The 20,287-nt window shown below is 46.8% G+C and overlaps 1 protein-coding gene and 1 long non-coding RNA gene across 2 annotated transcripts in view; both read left to right on the forward strand.

The window, feature by feature from the left end:
* The first annotated feature begins 6,022 nt into the window (after positions 1 to 6,022).
* On the forward strand, positions 6,023 to 7,134 carry LOC134296094 (uncharacterized). Its single transcript, XR_010002666.1, has 2 exons — positions 6,023 to 6,563; positions 6,650 to 7,134. It is a non-coding gene; the product is annotated as an uncharacterized LOC134296094 (long non-coding RNA).
* A 4,031-nt stretch (positions 7,135 to 11,165) lies between these two features.
* The window catches only part of rassf1 (Ras association domain family member 1), a 41,146-nt gene continuing 32,024 nt past the window's right edge, over positions 11,166 to 20,287 (forward strand). Inside the window, exon 1 of the mRNA XM_008105045.3 lies at positions 11,166 to 11,528. Coding sequence (XP_008103252.1) covers positions 11,228 to 11,528 — 301 coding nt within the window. The 5' untranslated portion in view covers positions 11,166 to 11,227. The remainder of the gene's footprint in view (positions 11,529 to 20,287) is intronic.

A 20,287-nucleotide genomic window follows, 5' to 3' on the forward strand; every position in this document is an offset into this window, starting at 1 on the left:
TCTCCAACACGAGTAAATCAGCCAAGGATTGTAGCAGTTGAGTAGACCAGTTCCGTTCCGTAGATCAAAGCCAGAAGCAGACGTTTGTAGTTTTTCCAAGTCCAAGAAGGGGGGAAGACAAGCCGTGGTCAGTTCAGTCCGAGTTCTCAAAGCAGGAGATGGCGTCCGTCAAGAAGACGACGGAAGGTCAAGCTAATAAGAGTAAGCACAGGTTTGCACAAACAAATGCCCACACAATCCCTCCCGCCGTCTGACCCTGGATTCCAATCAACTTACGTCACAGCACAGGAAAGCACACAAGTCTTCAGGGAAGCGTCCCACACACACACGGATCCCAAGCGTTTGCCCAGATTACCTTGCCCAACGCAATTTGCAATTGCTCCCAAGCCCCATTTTATGCCAGTTACAAATCTTCATCACTGTCAGCTGTCCTCCTTAACCCGGGCGTTTCCTCATCACTTTCCTCGTCAGAGCTGGAACACCTCTGACTACGCCCAACAGCATCTCCAGCTGTGGATCCCGTCCCATCCCTCCAGCTAAGCCATGGGTCTAATCCTGAAGGTCCCCATTCATCTTCTGTCCCATCATGGCCAGTGGCACCCACTTCCTCCCTTACCCGAGTCCAATCCATCTCATCCTCCTCCGAGCTAACCAGCCCCTCCTCCATTCTCTCCGTAAACCCTTCGAAAGACTCCTCGTCAGATGGTGCTGCAAATATGTCTCGCAGTCTTTTTCTCTCTCGCTCCTCGAGAGTATCTGACTCTCGAGGAGTCTTACGCCCACGTCTGTCAGTAACAGAGCCATGAGGCTCAATCATAACACTATCCCCTCTCACAAAGGCCTCCTCCCCCGATGGCGGAGAAGTGGCAGTGATACCCTCCGCTATAGCACCACGACGACTAGAGGTATCAAGTTTCAACAGCGAACGATGAAAGACTGGATGGACCTTTAAACTAGACGGTAAACGCAAACGAAACGCAACAGAAGAAATCTTTTTAACGATAGGAAAGGGACCCAAATACCGAGGCGCAAACTTTCCCCCAGCCTGTTTAATATGTTTGGAAGATAACCACACCAAATCCCCTTCTTCCAACTCCTCCCCTGCCTGCCTGTGGCGGTCAGCCTGAGTCTTCTGCGTTGCCTTAGCTTCCAACAGTAAGCGACGGGCAACATCATGCAATGCAGCCATTTCCGAAGAGCGGTACACAGGGTCCGAAGAGACCACATTGGTCGACGGCGCCACACCTCCCCGTGGGTGAAAACCATAAGTTAGCTCAAATGGCGTATGCTGACTAGACGTGTGCACCGCATTGTTGTAAGCAAATTCCGCCACCGGTAACCACTTTACCCAAGCCGTGGGTTGATCTAAACAAAAACAACGCAGATACTGCTCTAAGAGCCCATTAACCCGTTCCGACTGTCCATCCGTTTGCGGATGGAAAGCTGAAGACACGTTTAACTTAGTCCCCAAACACTCATGGAAGTGTTTCCAAAAGCGTGACACAAATTGCGGAGCCCTATCTGAAATAATCACCTCGGGTGCTCCGTGCAAACGATAGATGTGCTTTGTAAATAGTAAGGCCAACGTAGGGGCCGCCGGAATGGTTGAACAAGGAATAAAATGAGCCAGTTTACTAAATAAATCCACCACCACCCAAATACAAGTATAACCCCCAGACTTAGGCAAATCTGAAATAAAATCCATGGAAATGATTTGCCATGGCCTCTCCGGAACAGGTAAAGACGATAACAACCCTCTAGGGCGCCCAACAGGCGTCTTACTCTGCTGACAAACGGCGCAGCTGTCACAAAAGCGCAGAATGTCTTGCCGCATCTTTGGCCACCAGTAGCTCCTGGTGATAAGCTGTACGGTCTTGAACCTGCCAAAGTGCCCAGCCATGGGTTCGTCATGGTGGGCTCTAATCACCTCCAACCTGAGGGTCCCCACTGGTACGTAAACCTGCCCCCTACGCACCAATACCCCGTCTTGATCCTGGAGATGTGGCAGTATGGTACGGTTACCTGCAGAGAGCAGCATCAGTTGCTCCTGAGTCCACACATCATCCTTCTGAGCCTCAAGGATCTGGTCATGTAACCCAAGCTCATTATCTACAACACACAGAGAGGCAGTAGGCAAGATGGTCTGACATACTACCTGCTCATTGGTCTTAAATTCCGGCTTGCGGGATAAAGCATCGGCCCGCAAGTTTGCCTTCCCCTCCACGAACTGCACCTTGAAGTTAAACCTGGAGAAAAACAAAGCCCAGCGGATTTGACGCTGGTTTAACTTCTTTGCTGTTTGCAAGTGCTCTAAGTTCTTGTGATCAGATCTGACCACGATCTGGTGCCGTGCCCCTTCAAGCCAGTGCCGCCACACCTCAAACGCCACCTTAATCGCCAACAACTCCTTCTCCCATATGGTATAGTTCTGCTCGAAGGGTGTTAGTTGCCGCGAGTAAAATCCACAGGGACGCAAGGTCCCTGAGGAATCCTTCTGAGACAATACAGCCCCCAACGCGTAGCTAGAAGCGTCCGCTTCTACCACGAACGGTCTGTCAACATCAGGATGGGTTAGTATGTTGTCCGATTGAAAACTAGACTTTAGTTGTAGAAACGCCTCGTGAGCTTCCCGCCCCCACACAAATGGCTGTTTCTTACGCAGAAGCTGCGTCAAAGGTACCGTGAGCTTTGCAAAATTCGGAATAAAATCCCGGTAGTAATTAGCGAAACCCAAGAACCTTTGTACATCCTTCTTAGTCTTCAGCTCCTGCCATGAGTTGACGGCGTCAACCTTATGTGGGTCCATTTTAAGTTCCCTACCTGACACTACATGACCTAGGAACTCCACTTCAGGCACATGAAAGACGCACTTGGAAGCCTTGGCGAAAAGCCCATTAGCCCGCAGTCGGTGCAGAACCTGCTTGACATGTTGACGATGTTCTTTCTCGTCCTTAGAAAAAATCAAGATATCATCCAAATAAATCACTAAAAATTGGTCAATTAGGTCCCTGAACACATCGTTCATGAACCTCTGGAATACCGCAGGAGCATTACAAAGCCCAAAAGGCATGACTCGGAACTCGTGGCATCCGAAACACGTGTTAAATGCCGTCTTCCATTCATCCCCTTCCCGTATACGGATTAAGTTATAGGCCCCCCGCAGGTCAAGCTTGGTAAAGACCTTAGCCCCTTGCACCCTTGATAACAGTTCCGAGATTAAAGGCAGCGGGTACCTATCCCGAATGGTGTATTTGTTTAAGATCCGATAATCGCAGACCAGCCTAAGTTCCCCAGTCTTTTTGGCTACAAAGAATACCGGTGCCGCAGTTGGAGAACTAGATGGGCGAATAAACCCCTTGGCTAAATTTTCATCTAGAAACTCCCGCAAAGCTTGCCTTTCCGGTACAGTCAAGGCATACAGCCTCCCTGCTGGCAGTTTCGCACCTTCTGCCAACTTGATGGCGCAATCATATGGCCTGTGCGGTGGTAATTTGTCCGCTTCTCTTTTACAAAATACATCAGAGAACTCCCCATACTCAGCAGGCACTCCCTCCATATCAGAATGAGTAACATTTAGAGTGCAACAGTCCTGCCTCTTTAAGATCACTTTACGTGTTGCCCAATCTACTTGTGGGTTTACTACAGCTAGCCAATCCATCCCCAGGATCACATCATATCTAGGCAAGCTCGTAATATCCCACACAAACGTTCCCGTTACTCCCTGCACCTCCCACGTTACTGCTGAGGTTTCATGGTTAACCACCCCAGTCTCCAGCAGTCTCCCATCTGCTCCTTCCACCCACACGTCGCATGCCTTGCGCACTCTAGGAATGCCATGCTTCTTAGCAAACTCAATATCTACATAGGAGACCGTAGCTCCTGAGTCCAGCAGTGCCAAAGTAGAAACAAGTTCCCTTCCCCCAACAGATAATGTAATGGGTACGAAAACATGCTTCCTCCCCTCAGTTGACTGCTTGAGGAGCCCTAGTGCGTTGGACTCACGTCGCACTAGGGCTGGCCTTTTCCCGAAAGCTGGGAAGGTTTCACATTACAATTTTTGGCAAAATGCCCAGCATTCCCACAGTACAAACACAAGCCCAGCTGCCTCCTACGGCTCTTTTCCTCTGTAGACAGCTTTTTAAAGACCCCAAGCTCCATGGGCTCTTCCCCCATCACCACAGGTGCCCTGGTTACATGCATGGGTGGCGCACACATTGCTTTTGAGTGTTTACGAGCCTCGAACCTTGCGTCTAAACGCAGCACCTTAGCTACTAAGGCGTCCCAGCTTTCAGCCGGCTCCAAGCGTGCTAATTCATCCTGGAGCATATCACTTAACCCGGCAGTAAATAAAAGCATGAATGCATTTTCCCCCCAATCCAGCTGGTGGCGATACAGGTTAAACTTATTTAAGTAATCCAAAACAGTCCCCTTTCCCTGTTTCAACCGATACAGAGCCCACCCAGCGTTCTCCGTGCGGAGAGGATCCCCAAAAGTATCAGTTAACAACTTTTTGAAATTATTCAAATTGTCCTTGACTGGGTCATTTCCCAAAATTAAATTAGTGGCCCATTGTCCTGCAGGACCGGTCAACAAACTCAAAATAAAGGCCACCTTGCTAGTGTCTGTAGGAAAAGCATGAGCACTGAGCTGAGAAAAATAAAGCTCCACTTGTGCCAAAAAGGTTGGCAACTTGCACCTGGTTCCGTCAAAGCGTTCAGGAGTCAAAACATGTCCTTTCACAGCCTGAGCTGTTTGGCTAACGGTAAAAGCCGTTTGCAATTGGTCTACTTTGGCCCTTAACTCATCCATCGTCTTCCTGACGGGTTTATTGCTGCAATAAACTTTTTATGGGCGTTGGGCAATCTGTCAAGGACAGAACGCCACAAGATTCAAAGTAACAGAGTTTATTAGATTACAGAACTCAAAAATGCCCGTAAAACACAAGGGCCAGGCAGTTTTTGCCTTTAGGAGCAAAAAGGGGCAAAAGTAAATGTTCAAAAGATAAACCGGATTAAACCGGAGTTTAATCCGGGTAAAAACAAACTGCTTGCTTCAGCCTGGGTATAAACGAAACGAAAGCCAAGGAACAAAAGATACAAAGAATACAACTAATTGGCAGCAGATTCCTCTCTGCTGCCAACACTGAGCTTAGAGTAACTTGCGTCGCTCCCCCACACACACAGCAGACAGAATCTCCAACACGAGTAAATCAGCCAAGGATTGTAGCAGTTGAGTAGACCAGTTCCGTTCCGTAGATCAAAGCCAGAAGCAGACGTTTGTAGTTTTTCCAAGTCCAAGAAGGGGGGAAGACAAGCCGTGGTCAGTTCAGTCCGAGTTCTCAAAGCAGGAGATGGCGTCCGTCAAGAAGACGACGGAAGGTCAAGCTAATAAGAGTAAGCACAGGTTTGCACAAACAAATGCCCACACAATCCCTCCCGCCGTCTGACCCTGGATTCCAATCAACTTACGTCACAGCACAGGAAAGCACACAAGTCTTCAGGGAAGCGTCCCACACACACACGGATCCCAAGCGTTTGCCCAGATTACCTTGCCCAACGCAATTTGCAATTGCTCCCAAGCCCCATTTTATGCCAGTTACAAATCTTCATCACTGTCAGCTGTCCTCCTTAACCCGGGCGTTTCCTCATCACTTTCCTCGTCAGAGCTGGAACACCTCTGACTACGCCCAACAGCATCTCCAGCTGTGGATCCCGTCCCATCCCTCCAGCTAAGCCATGGGTCTAATCCTGAAGGTCCCCATTCATCTTCTGTCCCATCATGGCCAGTGGCACCCACTTCCTCCCTTACCCGAGTCCAATCCATCTCATCCTCCTCCGAGCTAACCAGCCCCTCCTCCATTCTCTCCGTAAACCCTTCGAAAGACTCCTCGTCAGATGGTGCTGCAAATATGTCTCGCAGTCTTTTTCTCTCTCGCTCCTCGAGAGTATCTGACTCTCGAGGAGTCTTACGCCCACGTCTGTCAGTAACAGAGCCATGAGGCTCAATCATAACACGTATTGCTATTGTTATGATTGAGCCTCATGGCTCTGTTACTGACAGACGTGGGCGTAAGACTCCTCGAGAGTCAGATACTCTCGAGGAGCGAGAAAGAAAAAGACTGCGAGACATTTTTGCAGCACCATCTGACGAAGAGTCTTTTGAGGGGTTTACGGAGAGAATGGAGGAGGGGCTGGTTAGCTCGGAGGAGGATGAGATGGATTGGACTCGGGTAAGGGAGGAATTGGGTGCCACTGGTCATGATAGGATAGAAGATGAATGGGGACTTTCAGGACTAGACCCATGGCTTAGCTGGAGGGATGGGACGGGATCCACAGCTGGAGATGCTGTGGGGCGTAGTCAGAGGTGTTCCAGCTCTGATGAGGAAAGTGATGAGGAAACGCCCGGGTTAAGGAGGACAGCTGACAGTGATGAGGATTTGTAACTGGCATAAAATGGGGCTTGGGAGCAATTGCAAATTGCGTTGGGCAAGGTAATCTGGACAAACGCTTGGGATCTGTGTGGGACGCTTTCCTGAAGACTGGTGTGTTTTCCTGTGCTGAGACGTAAGTTGTTTTTGGAATTCAGGGTCAGACGGCGGGAGGAATTGTGTGGGCATTTGTTTGTGCAAACCTGTGCTTACTCTTATTAGCTTGACCTTCCGTCGTCTTCTTGACGGACGCCATCTCCTGCTTTGAAAACTCGGATTGAACTGACCACGGCTTGTCTTCCCCCTTCTGGACTTGGAAACTACAACGTCTACTTCTGGCTTTGAACCACGGAAAGGAACTGGGTCTACTCTTCTGCTACAATCCTTGGCTGATCTGTTCGTGTTGGAAATCCTGTCTGCTGTGTGTGTGGGAGCGACGCAAGTTCCTCTAAGCACTGTGTTGGCAGCAGAGAGGAATCTGCTGCCAATTAGTTGCATTCTTTTGTTCCTTGGCTTTTGTTTTGTTTACCCTCAGGCTGAAGCAAGCAGTTTGTTTTTACCCGGATTAAACTTCGGTTTAATCCGGTTTATCTTTTGTACGTTTTTCCCTTGTCCCTTTTTTGCTCCTAAAGGCTAAAATTGCCTGGCCCTTGTGTTTTTACGGGCATTTTTGAGTTCTGTAATTAAATAAACTCTGTTATTTTGAACCTTGTGGCGTTCTGTCCTTGACAGCTATCATTTGTTGAATGCCTGCTTGCACATGCAAGTTTTGAGCTGTTTCCTGAATGCCAGGAGGGAGGGGGCCAGTCCGATCTTGATGGGTAGTTCCACAGCTAAGGGGCCACCACTGAGAAGGCCCTGTCTCTCGTCCCCACCAATCACATCTGTGAAGGCGGCAGGACTGAGAGCATGACCTCCCCCGGTCCATCTTAACGCTCTAACTAGTTCACAAAGGGAGATGAATTCAGACAGGTAAGCTGGGCCAGAACCGTTTAGGGCTTTAGCCAGCACTTTGAATTGTGCTCGGTAGCAGACAAACAATCAGTGGAGCTGACGCAACAGGGGGGTTGTATGCTCCCTGTATGCCATTCCAGTGAACAATCTGGCTGCCGCCCATTGGACCCCTTGAAGCTTCCGAACAGTCTTCAAAGGCAATTCCACGTAGAGCATGCTGCAATAGTCTATCTGAGATGTAACGAGAGCAGGGATCACCGTTTAGTTTTTGTTATTGTTGCCATTTTATTTTTGCATTCTGAAATATGTACTGTAATCCTCTTGGGAAGACAGGCGGACAAATGTCAGCGTGCTGGAAGAAGCAAAGACCACCAGCATTGAAGCAATGCTCCTACGCCATCAACTCCGCTGGACTGGCCACGTTGTCCGAATGCCCGATCACCGTCTTCCAAAGCAGCTACTCTACTCCGAACTTAAGAATGGGAAACGGAATGTTGGTGGGCAGGAAAAGAGATTTAAAGATGGGCTTAAAGCCAACCTTAAAAACTGTGGCATAGACACTGAGAACTGGGAAGCTCTGGCCCTTGAGCGCTCCAATTGGAGGTCAGCTGTGACCAGCAGTGCTGCGGAGTTCGAAGAAGCACGAATGGAGGGCTTAAGGGAGAAACGTGCCAAGAGGAAGGCCCGTCAAGCCAACCCTGACCGGGACCGCCTTCCACCTGGAAACTGATGTCCTCACTGCGGGAGAACATGCAGATCATGAATAGGTCTCTTCAGCCACCTAAGAACCCACCCCCAAGACATCAGAGATGGAAAACAATCGTCCTCGAACTATGAGGGATCGCCTAAGCTGTAATCCTCTATCATTATACAAAGAATTTTAGGTACTTTTCCGGTTATATTTGTAAAAGTGAGAGATCCCACCCTAGCTATTTGGTAAATTTGACTCAAAGCACTGACAGAAAAGGAATGCAAAATAAAACTGCCAATAAATACTACACTCACATAGATCTGTCGTATGAGGACACTTGGAATAACAGTTCTGGTTACAAAAAGTGCCTGTCAAAATTTATACAGCTGTACAAAGATCAAAGGAGTAGAGTAACGGAAAGAATATGACATTTGGAGCTGTTTAAGTTTGAGGGTGAAGGGAGAAAGAAAAGGGAGATATGATGAAGAGGCATAACGTTTTGCTTAGTGTAATAAATGCTGCAGGAGCCTTCAGTGGCACAGTGAGTTAAACTGCTGAGCTGCTGAACTTGCTGGCTGAAAGGTCGGTGGTTTGAATCTGGATAGTTGGGTGAGCTCCAGCTGCTAGCCCCAGCTTCTGCCAACCTAGCAGTTTGAAAATATGCAAATGTGAGATCAATAGGTACCGTTCCGGTGGGAAGGTAACAGTGCTCCATGCCAGCCACATGACCTTGGAGGTGTCTACGGACAACGCCGGCTCTTCGGCTGAGAAATGGAGATGAGCACCAATGCCCAGAATTGGGCACAACTAGACTTAATGTCAGGGGAAAACCTTTACCTTTACCTAATAAATGTTGATAGGAAGAAATGTTCCTACATGCTGATGCTAGAACCTAGGGTCACCCACTGAACCAAAAGACATTCTTTCAAGGGTGCACATCCAGGCATGGGCAAACGTCGGCCCTCCGGGTGTTTTGGACTTCAACTCGCACTATTCCTAACAGCCTCAGGCCCTTTCCTTTTCCCCCTCAGCCGCTTAAGCGGCTGAGGGGGGAAAGGAAGGGGCCTGAGGCTGTTAGGAATGGCGGGAGTTGAAGTCCAAAACACCCGGAGGGCCGAAGTTTGCTCATGTCTGCTGAAGAAACCACTTTAAATGCCATGGCTCAATGCAATGGCGTCCTGGATGTTACAGTTTGGTGAGGCCCAACACTCTTTGCCAGAAGAAACCTTGCAAAACAGCACCCATAATCCCATAGTATTGTGCCATGGCAGTTCAGGGGTGTCAAACTGCATTAATTCTACAGTGTGTAGATGCACCCCAGGCCACGCTCTTCTTTCGGGCCCGTTTCTTCTCACTCGATGCGAATGCCTCTTGAAGCGTTGCGGTTGCCTGCTTCCGAAAAACTACCAGCAGCAAAAGCATCGCTATAGAAACGCAGCTGCAGAAGGCGCCGGCCAAGAAACGAGCGAGGAGGAGGCTTTTTCTGCTCGCCCACCGCTCTCGCTGTTTTGGTTCCCGCCTCTTTTGGTTCTTCTTCCCAACTCCTCCTTCAAAGATGGAGCCCCCATCCCGCCGCTTCCTTTGGGTGCATCATTCTAGAAACTGTTGCATTAATATGTTGTCAAAGGCTTTCATAGCCTTTCACACTAAGTTGCTGTGAGTTTTCCGGGCTGCCTGGCCATGTTCCAGAAGCATTCTTTCCAAAAGCATCTATGACAGGCATCCTCAGAGGTTGTGAGGTCTGTTGGAAACTTGGCAAATGAGGTTTATATATCCGGATGGGAGAAAGAACGCTTGTCTGTTTGAGCCACCTTGATTCGCATTGAATAGCCTTTCAACTTCAAGATCTGGCTGCTTTCTGTCTGGGGGAATCGTTTGTTGAGAAGTGTTACGTTTTGGGTTGTGCATTTTCCGGGCTGTATGGCCATGTTCAAGTAGCATTCTCTCCTGACGTTTCACCCACATCTATGGCAGGCATCCTCAGAGGTTATGTTATGTTTTTGTTCGTTTTCATTGTTTCCTCTTTTCTGTTGAAATTGTCCACATGCTTGTGGATTTATTTCAATTTCAATCTGGCCTCTAAAATCAGGAGAGTAAATAAAGAACAACACTCAGAAGAAATGGGAATTCCAGACAAGGGCCAGCTAACACTTCCCAACAAAGGATTCCCCCAGGCAGGAAGCAGCCAGGCCATTCAGTGCTAATCAAGCTGGCTTGCCTCACGCAGACAAGAGTTCTTTCTCCCACCCTGGCCCTTCCACAGATATATAAACCCCACTTGCGTAGTTCCCAGCAAACCTCACAACCTCTGAGGATGCCTGCCATAGATGTGGGCGAAGCGTCAGGAGACAATGCTTCTGGAGCAGGCATGTAGCGGGGGGGGGCTTGAGGGGCTTCAGCCCCCCCCCCCCAATTCTCAGGGTGTTCCGCGAGAAGGCCTTACATTTATTATTTAAACTGTTATGTTTTTTCATATCATGATCTGATCACCATGCTCAATATACCGCATATGCATGGGGGTATTGGGATAACGATACAAAAGGTTTGCTAGGGTAGACCCTCTCCCGCTCAGACTCAGCCTCCCCCCCCCCCCAACCAAAATCCCAGCCCCTCCAGAAACAAAATCCTGGCTACGGGCCTGTTCTGGAGCATGGCCATACAGCCCGGAAAATACACAACAAACCAATAATTCCGGCTATGAAAGCCTTCGACAACACAAGAAACAAAAGTTTTATTAAAAACACTTTCCATGTGTTTTAATACAACCCTTTATAACCCAGGAACAAAAACCCGTGTTACATAGTGCAACTGATGCGGGTTGGGCGCTTTCCTTCCTTCCGTCCTTCGCGCGCTTTTCTGAAAGTGTGTTGCCTGCCAATTGCATTCCGTGCTCAGAACAGATGAGCTCGTGTAGGCATTACCAGAGAAGCAGGGAAGCGACCCCGCTCTTTCAAGGGAGGCTCTCATCTTCCCAACAAAGACCGCCAGTGACTTTTCTTTCTGGCAGCCTCGAAAGGGAGGGAGGAGGAGGACAGGGGGAAGGGGTGGGGGAGAGAGAGGAGGGAAGAAGTTGAATAAGTCGGGCGGAAAGTGAGTGGGAGGGAGCGAGGAGCCTGCTCGGGGCTGGGTCCCGGCCTGTGTCGCTTCCCGGGCCCATGGAGATGATTGAGCTAAGGGCGCTGCGGCCGGAGAGGGCCCTGGACCTGACGGAGCCGCGCCCGGCCGTCCGCCTGGAGCGGGCCAACGCGCTGCGGATCTCGCCCAAGGGGAAGGTGCCCGAGATCCTGAGCCGCGTCCGCCGCATCCAGCTCCGCGGCGGGCAGCGCGACCCCCGGCTGACCGAGGAGCTGGGCGAGGGGCACCGCTTCCGGCCCTGCGCCCAGAGCCAGCCCACCTGGTGCGACCTCTGCGGGGAGTTCATCTGGGGCGCCTACAAGAAGACGCTCCAGTGCCTCCGTGAGTAGCGGCGCCTCTCGCCCATAGCCCGACATGGGCAAACCTCGGCCGCCCTCCGGGGGGTTTGGACTTCAACTCCCACCATTCCTAACAGCCGGTAGGCTGTTAGGAATGGTGGGAGTTGAAGTCCAAAACCCCCGGAGGGCCGAAGTTCGCCCATCAGGCTAAATACTTAACACTTCAGATGTTTGGGCAAGGCGAGGGCAGAGTCTGTCCCTTCCCTGTAGTCTCAGGCAAAAGCAAAATGTCACAGCTTCTTCCAGCTTGTCTCCCTTTCTTTCCTCCTTAATATTTGCTATGGCTTGTTGTGTGTTTTCCGGGCTGTATGGCCATGTTCAAGAAGCATTCTCTCCTGACGTTTCGCCCACATCTATGGCAGGCATCCTCAGAGTTTGTGAGGTCTGTTGGAAACTTGGCAAATGAGGTTTATATATCCGGATGGGAGAAAGAACTCTTGTCAGTTGGAGGCCAGTGTGAACGTTGTAATTCATCACCTTGATCAGCATTGAATAGCCTAGGTTTCCCACCCTGGAAGGCACATACAAACACACTATTGGCCTCATCACACTCTAGCATGTGTCCACTTTAATCCACTTTAAATGCTGCCTTCTGCAGAATTCTGGGGTTTGTAGATTAGGGAGGGGCCTTTAAACTGCTCATCCAGGGCCCTTCCACATAGCCATATAACCCAGAATATCAAGACAGAAAATCCCACAATATCTACTTTGAACTGGGTTATCTGAGTCCACACTGCCATATATTCCAGTTCAAAGCAAATGTGAGATTTTATTCCACTGTGTGGAAGGGGCCCTAGAGAAGCCCTGGGCCTCCCTAAACCACAAACCGCAGAATTCTGCAGGAGGCAGGCACAGCATTTAAAGTGGATTAAAGTGGATCAGTTCTCAAGTGTGATGAGGGCCCTAAGGCAGAAGCTTAGCAGGAACCACCCCTTTCATGTTTTCCTCACTAGAGGAAGAAATGTGTGCTTCTGCCTTACAGCACAAGAGTCCTGCAACTCCTAGTGACAAAGCTAAGACACAGGGAGAGAAATGGTAATTGAAGTTGTTTTTAAAGGGCATTATGTATTGGATCAAAGTTTTCATGAAAGGGTTGCTTGCAAATTTTGGAGAATTTTCAATGTTAGGAGGCAATAGTGGTCAGAGCTAAAATGAAAAACTGTATCCAGAGTTGTTGGCCCATGATTTTGACCACCCCACCGTAGTCAACCTCAAATAGCAGAATGAAATACTTTCTGGCCTGCTTTGTCCATAAGCTTTCTGGTAGTGTGATAACTGAGCATTTTTGCAACTTTGGTGAGAGTATGTTTTGACAGGGAGAAGAATTATTTATTTACTGACTCTGAATGTAAGTTTCTTAGATAATAATAATAATAACTGGTGATTTACATCACTTTAAATTAGACAATGAAGACCTTGAAATAGTTTAAGATTTTCCATGCCTTGGCTCAGTTATTAATCAGAATGGAGAGTGCAGTCAAGAAATCAGAAGTCTAGCACTTGGAAGGCAGCTATGTATATAACTAGACAAGAGCCTGAAGTGTCAAGATATTATAATATAATACTAAAGTTAGGATTGTCCAGGCCATCATATTTCCCATTTCTATGTATGACTGTGAAAGCTAGACAGTGGAGAAAACCGGTGGGAAGAAAATCAACTCATTTGAAATGTTGTGTTGGAAAAGAGTTCCGAGGATACTTTGGACTGCTAAAAAGACAAAGAAATGGGTCCTAGTACAAATCAAACCTGAACTGTTCCTAGAAGCCAAGATTATTAAAATGAGACATTTGGCATATCAGGAGAAGTCATGACTCATTAGAAAAGACAAGAATGCTTGGCATGGTAAAAGGCAGAAGGAAAAGAGGAAAGCCACATTACAGGTGGATACAGTACATGAAAGAAACTATACATCTGAGTTTGTGAGACCTGAGCAGGTTGTTGATAATAATAGGATGACTTGTAGGTCTCTCAGTCATAGGGTTGCCATAAGTCAAAGTTGATTTGACAGCAATTGTTAAAATGTAATTAAACTGTTTCTAGAATGAAAACTATGTAAAACAAATCCAAAGAAAGGCAAAAGAGAACATTTGATAGAACAGGACACTGCTTATGTTGCAGTTAGTTTCCCAAAATCAGTTGGGATAGAAAAGCGTTCACCTGCCAATGAAAGGACAATAAGGAAAAAACCATTTTAGCTTCCCAAGAGGGAATTCCAAGGAGCAGCCATATCAATGTCTTTCTAATTTAGTATTGAGAGTCAAGCCAATACATCTTATGATCTTACGATTTGGGAACTGGTTCATGCAGACCCTAACAGTAGTGGGAGGCCCTCTCAATTTCTTCTTTTTATTACTGGTGAATTCTAATGAGGTATCTGTCTTACAGCAATACATAACAGTGTGGACCACAATTCTAGTGTTTCTCTCATAGGAATGAATAAAGTACAGCTCTTGTGATAGCATATGCCCCCCTCCCCAGTTTTCTTTTTGGAGACCTTGACTTCTGCAGACAGGCCAGATTGGCCCTTTTCTAGCCAGAAAGTGAATGCGTGCAAATTGTTTCTTCCAAGAACAGCAATTCATCTTTCAAATAATTTGCAGGAAACCTCTGCTCTGTTTAAATGTTTTAAAAAGTTTTAAAAACCAGAAGTGGGCTTCCAGCCATTTCTGTTATCATTTTGCATTTTGGCAGTTTTTGCAGCTCCTTCAAGGTTTTGATAGATACATCCTGTGAGTCCTTCAACTAGCAGAAGCAGGATACATGGCTCTCTTCTGTCTAACTGATTTTTATGACACAGCTTAGACTGTGAGAAAGGGGAAGCTCACACAGTAGATTTGACTGAGGGTTTGAATCTAGATCTCCCAAATCCAAGTCTGGTACTCCAACCACTGCACTGCACTAAGTAAATGTGATACTGACTTTCCGCATTGAAAAGTATTGTGTTAATAGTAAATGAAGTAGCTCTTGCTGTCATGACTCCAGAGTCTAGTACAGTGGTTCTCAACCTGGGGTCTCCAGATATGTTTGGCTTACAGCTCCCAGAAATCCCAGTTTATTATCTGTTAGGATTTCTGGGAGTTGAAGGCCAAAAACATCTGGGGACCCCAGGTTGAGAAACACTGGTCTAGTAGAAACCTAAAGGTAAACTCAGGATTTTGTGGTGTTGGCAAGGGAGACATCATACTCAGGCATCACTAAAGAAATCAACCTTAGTGAGAGCTCTGAGATCCATGAGCCTGGACCAATATCACTTTGGTTCCTGAAATATCCATGGATAATACTTTTAACGGGGCTATATATTATCTTCAGTACCGGCTTTAATAGGACTTGTTGCAAAGCAAGATGCTGCTCTTCTGTTTGTTGGATTTGTGTTTAGTTGGCCACCATGACAACAAAATCTTGGACTGATTTGATATTATTTTTAGAATACGCCATGTAAGGAAAGAGGGCCTTTAAAACCATTTGATGTTACCAGTTTCTAGCTAGTCATCATAACATTCTGCATACTTTCTATATTCCATTGCATTCAATACTCTTCAGGTTGTCATTTCTATTAATTTCACTTTCTCAAAAAGATAAAGAGAACATCAGTTGAACTTGGATCTCATTGAGTCCCATATGGCTTAAGTCGTGGTTAACTTGTCCCATCCATTTAAATGAAATCTAAAACAAACTAATTTAATTTGGTTCCCATGTGTTACAGATGGGTACTAAATTCCATATGAGAGTTGCACATGTGCTGTGGAAAACGGTGCTAGAACAACAACAGAGGCATGCACAGGATTGAGTCAGGTTGGGAAAGCAGAGAAAGAAAAGGGGGGGAGGCGAGGAGGATGACAGCTATTTTTTAGTTCTCTTAATATAGAGGCAAGGACACAGACAGAGCCAGAGAATCATGATGATTAGATGATTATGTTCTCTATCTAGCAGAAATTAGCCAAAGAGCCACCCTTGAGGACCTAGAAATTCCTAGAAAGGTATCCTCCCATGTTCCTTTCCATGTTCACAGGGTCTGAACCCCTAAACACTGCGAAAGTGGAGGACCTACTGTAATAGTGGTAGCTGATTTTGGAAAGCAACTCTTTCATTGACAGTTGTATTCTTACCCCTTTTGCAAAATGCTATCCTAATTGACAGTGTATTGAAAAGTTAAGTCTAAATTGCTTTATAATACCTTTGCAAATCTCTATCTATCTATCTATCTATCTAAAACTGTATAATGCTAAATCTAAGCTAAAACTGTATAATGTACATGTGATCTTTTCATCCCTCCTCCCTGTTGTAGGACACGGCTCTACAAGGGCCGGAAAAATAGTACAGGTCAATAACTGGCTCAGAAAATGGTGTCAAGAGGAGCATTTTGGCTTCCTTGACCATGGTCTACTCTTCCAAGAGGATGGACTACTGGCAAGCGATGGGGTGCATCTCACACAAGTAGGAAAACATCTTTTTGCACACAGACTCACAAACCTCATCAGGCGCACTTTAAACTAGATCCACTGGGGGAGGGGAACAACAGCCTGGCGAACACTATATTACCCACGACCACAGGGAACCGCCGAAAGGCTAAACGGAGGGCTGCACAAACACAGCAAGGACCAAGTACAGAGAGCGCAATAATCCCAAATAAACAGTTCGAGGGGAGGTCACAGGGGCTTACATGTCTTTACACTAATGCTCAGAGCATGGGAAATAAGCAAGACGAACTCCAACTCCTAGCACAGCACCACACATACGATGTCATAGGCATCACTGAAACCTGGTGGGATGACTCCCATCACTGGAATTTAACCATTGAGGGCTATAACCTCTTTCACAGAAATAGAACAAAGGGGAGAGGAGGGGGAGTAGCTTTATATGTCAAAAACAGTTACGTTGCAGAAGAAATGCAAGACTGTAATCCGGGAAACCAGCTTGAAAGCATCTGGACAAGAATCAAGGGAACCGGGACTCAAAAAGATCTTGTCGTGGGTGTCTACTACAGACCTCCGAGTCAGGATGAAGGACTTGATGAAGCCTTCTGTCAACAGCTGACCAAACAGGCACAAAGAAGAGATATAGTAGTCATGGGCGATTTCAATTATCCCGATATCTGCTGGAAAACAAACTCAGCCAAGAGTACAAAGTCCAACAAATTCCTCACTTGCCTTGCAGATAATTTTATGGTCCAGAAGGTAGAAGAGGCAACAAGGGGATCAGCAACTCTTGATCTAATCTTAACAAATGTGGAAGACCTGATCAATACAGTTGAAGTGGTTGGATCCTTAGGGGCAAGTGACCATGTGCTCCTGCAGTTTGCAATACAAAGGAATGCTGAAACTAAGACAAGTCAAACACGCATTCTGGACTTTAAGAGAGCTGACTTCCAAAAAATGAAGGAATTACTGAGCGGCATTCCATGGACGCCGATATTAAAAAACAAGGGAGTTAAGGATGGATGGGAGTTTTTCAAAAGTGAAATACTCAAGGCGCAAATGCAAACAGTGCCAACAAAGAAGAAAAATAAGACAAGTGCAAAGAAGCCAGAATGGATGTCCAAAGAACTTCTAACTGAGCTAAAGCTCAAAAGTGACATGCACAAGAAGTGGAAAAGGGGAGAAATCACCAAAGAAGAATTCAAACGTATAGCCAACACCTGTAGGGAAAAGGTTCGCAAGGCTAAAGCGCAAAATGAGCTCAGGCTTGCCAGGGACATAAAAAACAACAAAAAAGGCTTTTTTGCTTACGTTGGTAGAAAAAGGAAGAAAAAGGAGGCGATAGGGCCATTGCAAGGAGAAGATGGGGTGATGGCGACAGGGGACAGGGAAAAGGCAGAACTACTTAATGCCTTCTTTGCCTCGGTCTTCTCAGAAAAAGAAAGCCATCTTCAACCTCAGCAACACGGAATGGACGAAGGATTGGGGGAAATCCAACCCCAAATAGGGAAACAAGTTGTCCAGGAACACTTGGCCTCTCTAAACGAATTCAAGTCCCCAGGGCCAGATCAGCTACACCCAAGAGTACTGAAGGAACTAGCGGAAGTTATTTCAGAACCACTGGCAATTATCTTCGAGAGTTCTTGGAGAACGGGAGAAGTCCCAGCAGATTGGAGGAGGGCGAATGTGGTCCCTATCTTCAAGAAGGGAAAAAAGAACGACCCAAACAATTACCGTCCGGTCAGCCTCACATCAATACCAGGCAAAATTCTGGAAAAGATCATTAAGGAAGTGGTCTGCGAACACTTAGAAACAAATGCGGTCATTGCTAATAGTCAACACGGATTTACCAAAAACAAGTCATGCCAGACTAATCTGATCTCTTTTTTCGATAGAGTTACGAGTTGGGTCGATACAGGGAATGCTGTGGATGTAGCGTACCTGGATTTCAGTAAGGCCTTCGACAAAGTCCCCCACGACCTTCTGGCAAACAAACTAGTAAAATGTGGGCTAGACAAAACTACGGTTAGGTGGATCTGTAATTGGCTAAGCGAACGAACCCAAAGGGTGCTCACCAATGCGTCGTCTTCATCATGGAAAGAAGTGACAAGTGGAGTGCCGCAGGGCTCCGTCCTGGGCCCGGTTCTGTTCAACATCTTTATTAACGACTTAGACGAAGGGTTAGAAGGCACGATCATCAAGTTTGCAGACGACACAAAACTGGGAGGGATAGCTAACACTCCAGAAGACAGGAGCAGAATTCAAAACGATCTTGACAGACTAGAGAGATGGGCCAAAACTAACAAAATGAAGTTCAACAGGGACAAATGCAAGATACTTCACTTCGGCAGAAAAAATGGAAATCAAAGATACAGAATGGGGGACGCCTGGCTTGACAGCAGTGTGTGCGAAAAAGACCTTGGAGTCCTCGTGGACAACAAGTTAAACATGAGCCAACAATGTGATGCGGCTGCTAAAAAAGCCAATGGGATTCTGGCCTGCATCAATAGGGGAATAGCGTCTAGATCCAGGGAAGTTATGCTCCCCCTCTATTCTGCCTTGGTCAGACCACACCTGGAATACTGTGTCCAATTTTGGGCACCACAGTTGAAGGGAGATGTTGACAAGCTGGAAAGCGTCCAGAGGAGGGCGACTAAAATGATTAAGGGTCTGGAGAACAAGCCCTATGAGGAGCGGCTTAAAGAGCTGGGCATGTTTAGCCTGCAGAAGAGAAGGCTGAGAGGAGACATGATAGCCATGTACAAATATGTGAAGGGAAGTCATAGGGAGGAGGGAGCAAGCTTGTTTTCTGCTGCCCTGCAGACTAGGACACGGAACAATGGCTTCAAACTACAGGAAAGGAGATTCCACCTGAACATCAGGAAGAACTTCCTCACTGTGAGAGCTGTTCGACAGTGGAACTCTCTCCCCGGGGCCGTGGTGGAGGCTCCTTCCTTGGAGGCTTTTAAGCAGAGGCTGGATGGCCATCTGTCGGGGGTGCTTTGAATGCGATTTCCTGCTTCTTAGCAGGGGGTTGGACTAGATGGCCCATGTGGTCTCTTCCAACTCTACTATTCTATGATTCTATGATTCTATAATTCTATCTATCTATCTATAAATCTGGATTCAGATGCAAAAGATGGAAATGATAAATTAAGTATGACCCCCCCCCCCCATCCATGGATTCAATATCCACAGTTTCACTTTCCCATGCTAAGATATAATTAGAAAATAAAATCAGCGAAGATCTATTTATTATGTAGCAGCAGTAGAAACACCAATAACAAACTATCCTTACATTGGTTCCATATATGGTATAGTGTAACACTTCAATTTCAAAGAGCTTGTCTGCACTGGCCCTAAACGACAGGCCCGACCAGAAATTGCTCCTGGATGTCTATACAATGTCTAGGAACATCTGGTTAGCAATGCAGGGTAAAACTGGTTAACCTGGTTTAGCCCTGCATTAGGAGAAGTCAGGAAATGCTTTGGAGTTTTCCTGAAACTCCAAAGCAACCCCGCACGCTGCAGTAGTGTGGAACTTGGACCAGCTCTAATTTAAACCAGTCCATTATCCATGTGGCCAGGCACCACCATTCCCCTTCCTTTTCCCTGGTTGTTCAGGCACCTTTGCTAATGTCAGCAAAGGCAGTGGGGAGGAACTGCGCCAGCTGCTCCAGTAACAAATACAACAGTCCAGGTAAGGGGGCCTGTCCAGCAGGGCTAAACCAGGTTGGCCCAACTACACAGTCTGGAATCCATATCTCAAGACTACTCCAAAGCAGTAATGCTCTGGACTGGTCTTTGATTTAATTGATTGTGTAGATTAACCTTAAGTAAGTATTATAATGGATTCTTGGTATTTGCTGGTGTTAGGTTCCAGGACTCACAGTGGATACCAAAATCCATGGATGCTCAAGTTTCATTTTATATAGAGTGGTGTAGTAAAATTGTGAACCTTATATGAAATGGTAAAATCAATGTTTGCTTTTTGGAATATTTGGAGAGGGGAGCTAGAATATTTTCAAGCTGTAGATGGTTGAATCTGTGGGTTGAGAATCCAAGGATACAGAGGGTTGACTGTACTTCTCTATGAATTCTTTCCACATTCTCAGCTCCCAAGAACTTTGTTCAGATCTTCTCCATTCCCCTCTTCCAAATTTGCTCAATCCAACCTAATCTTCTCAAGATTTAATCTCTTTCTAACCCCTTTATCTGTATCCAGGCTTGTCCAGCTTCTCCCTCTGATTAAAAGCAGTTCTGCTTTCAGAGAACATATAGAATGAGCACATTATTGAAAATATAGTTAAGTATTCCAGCACTGAT

Source organism: Anolis carolinensis, chromosome 2, assembly GCF_035594765.1.
Source record: "Anolis carolinensis isolate JA03-04 chromosome 2, rAnoCar3.1.pri, whole genome shotgun sequence".
NCBI classification, from domain to species: Eukaryota; Metazoa; Chordata; class Lepidosauria; order Squamata; family Dactyloidae; genus Anolis; species Anolis carolinensis.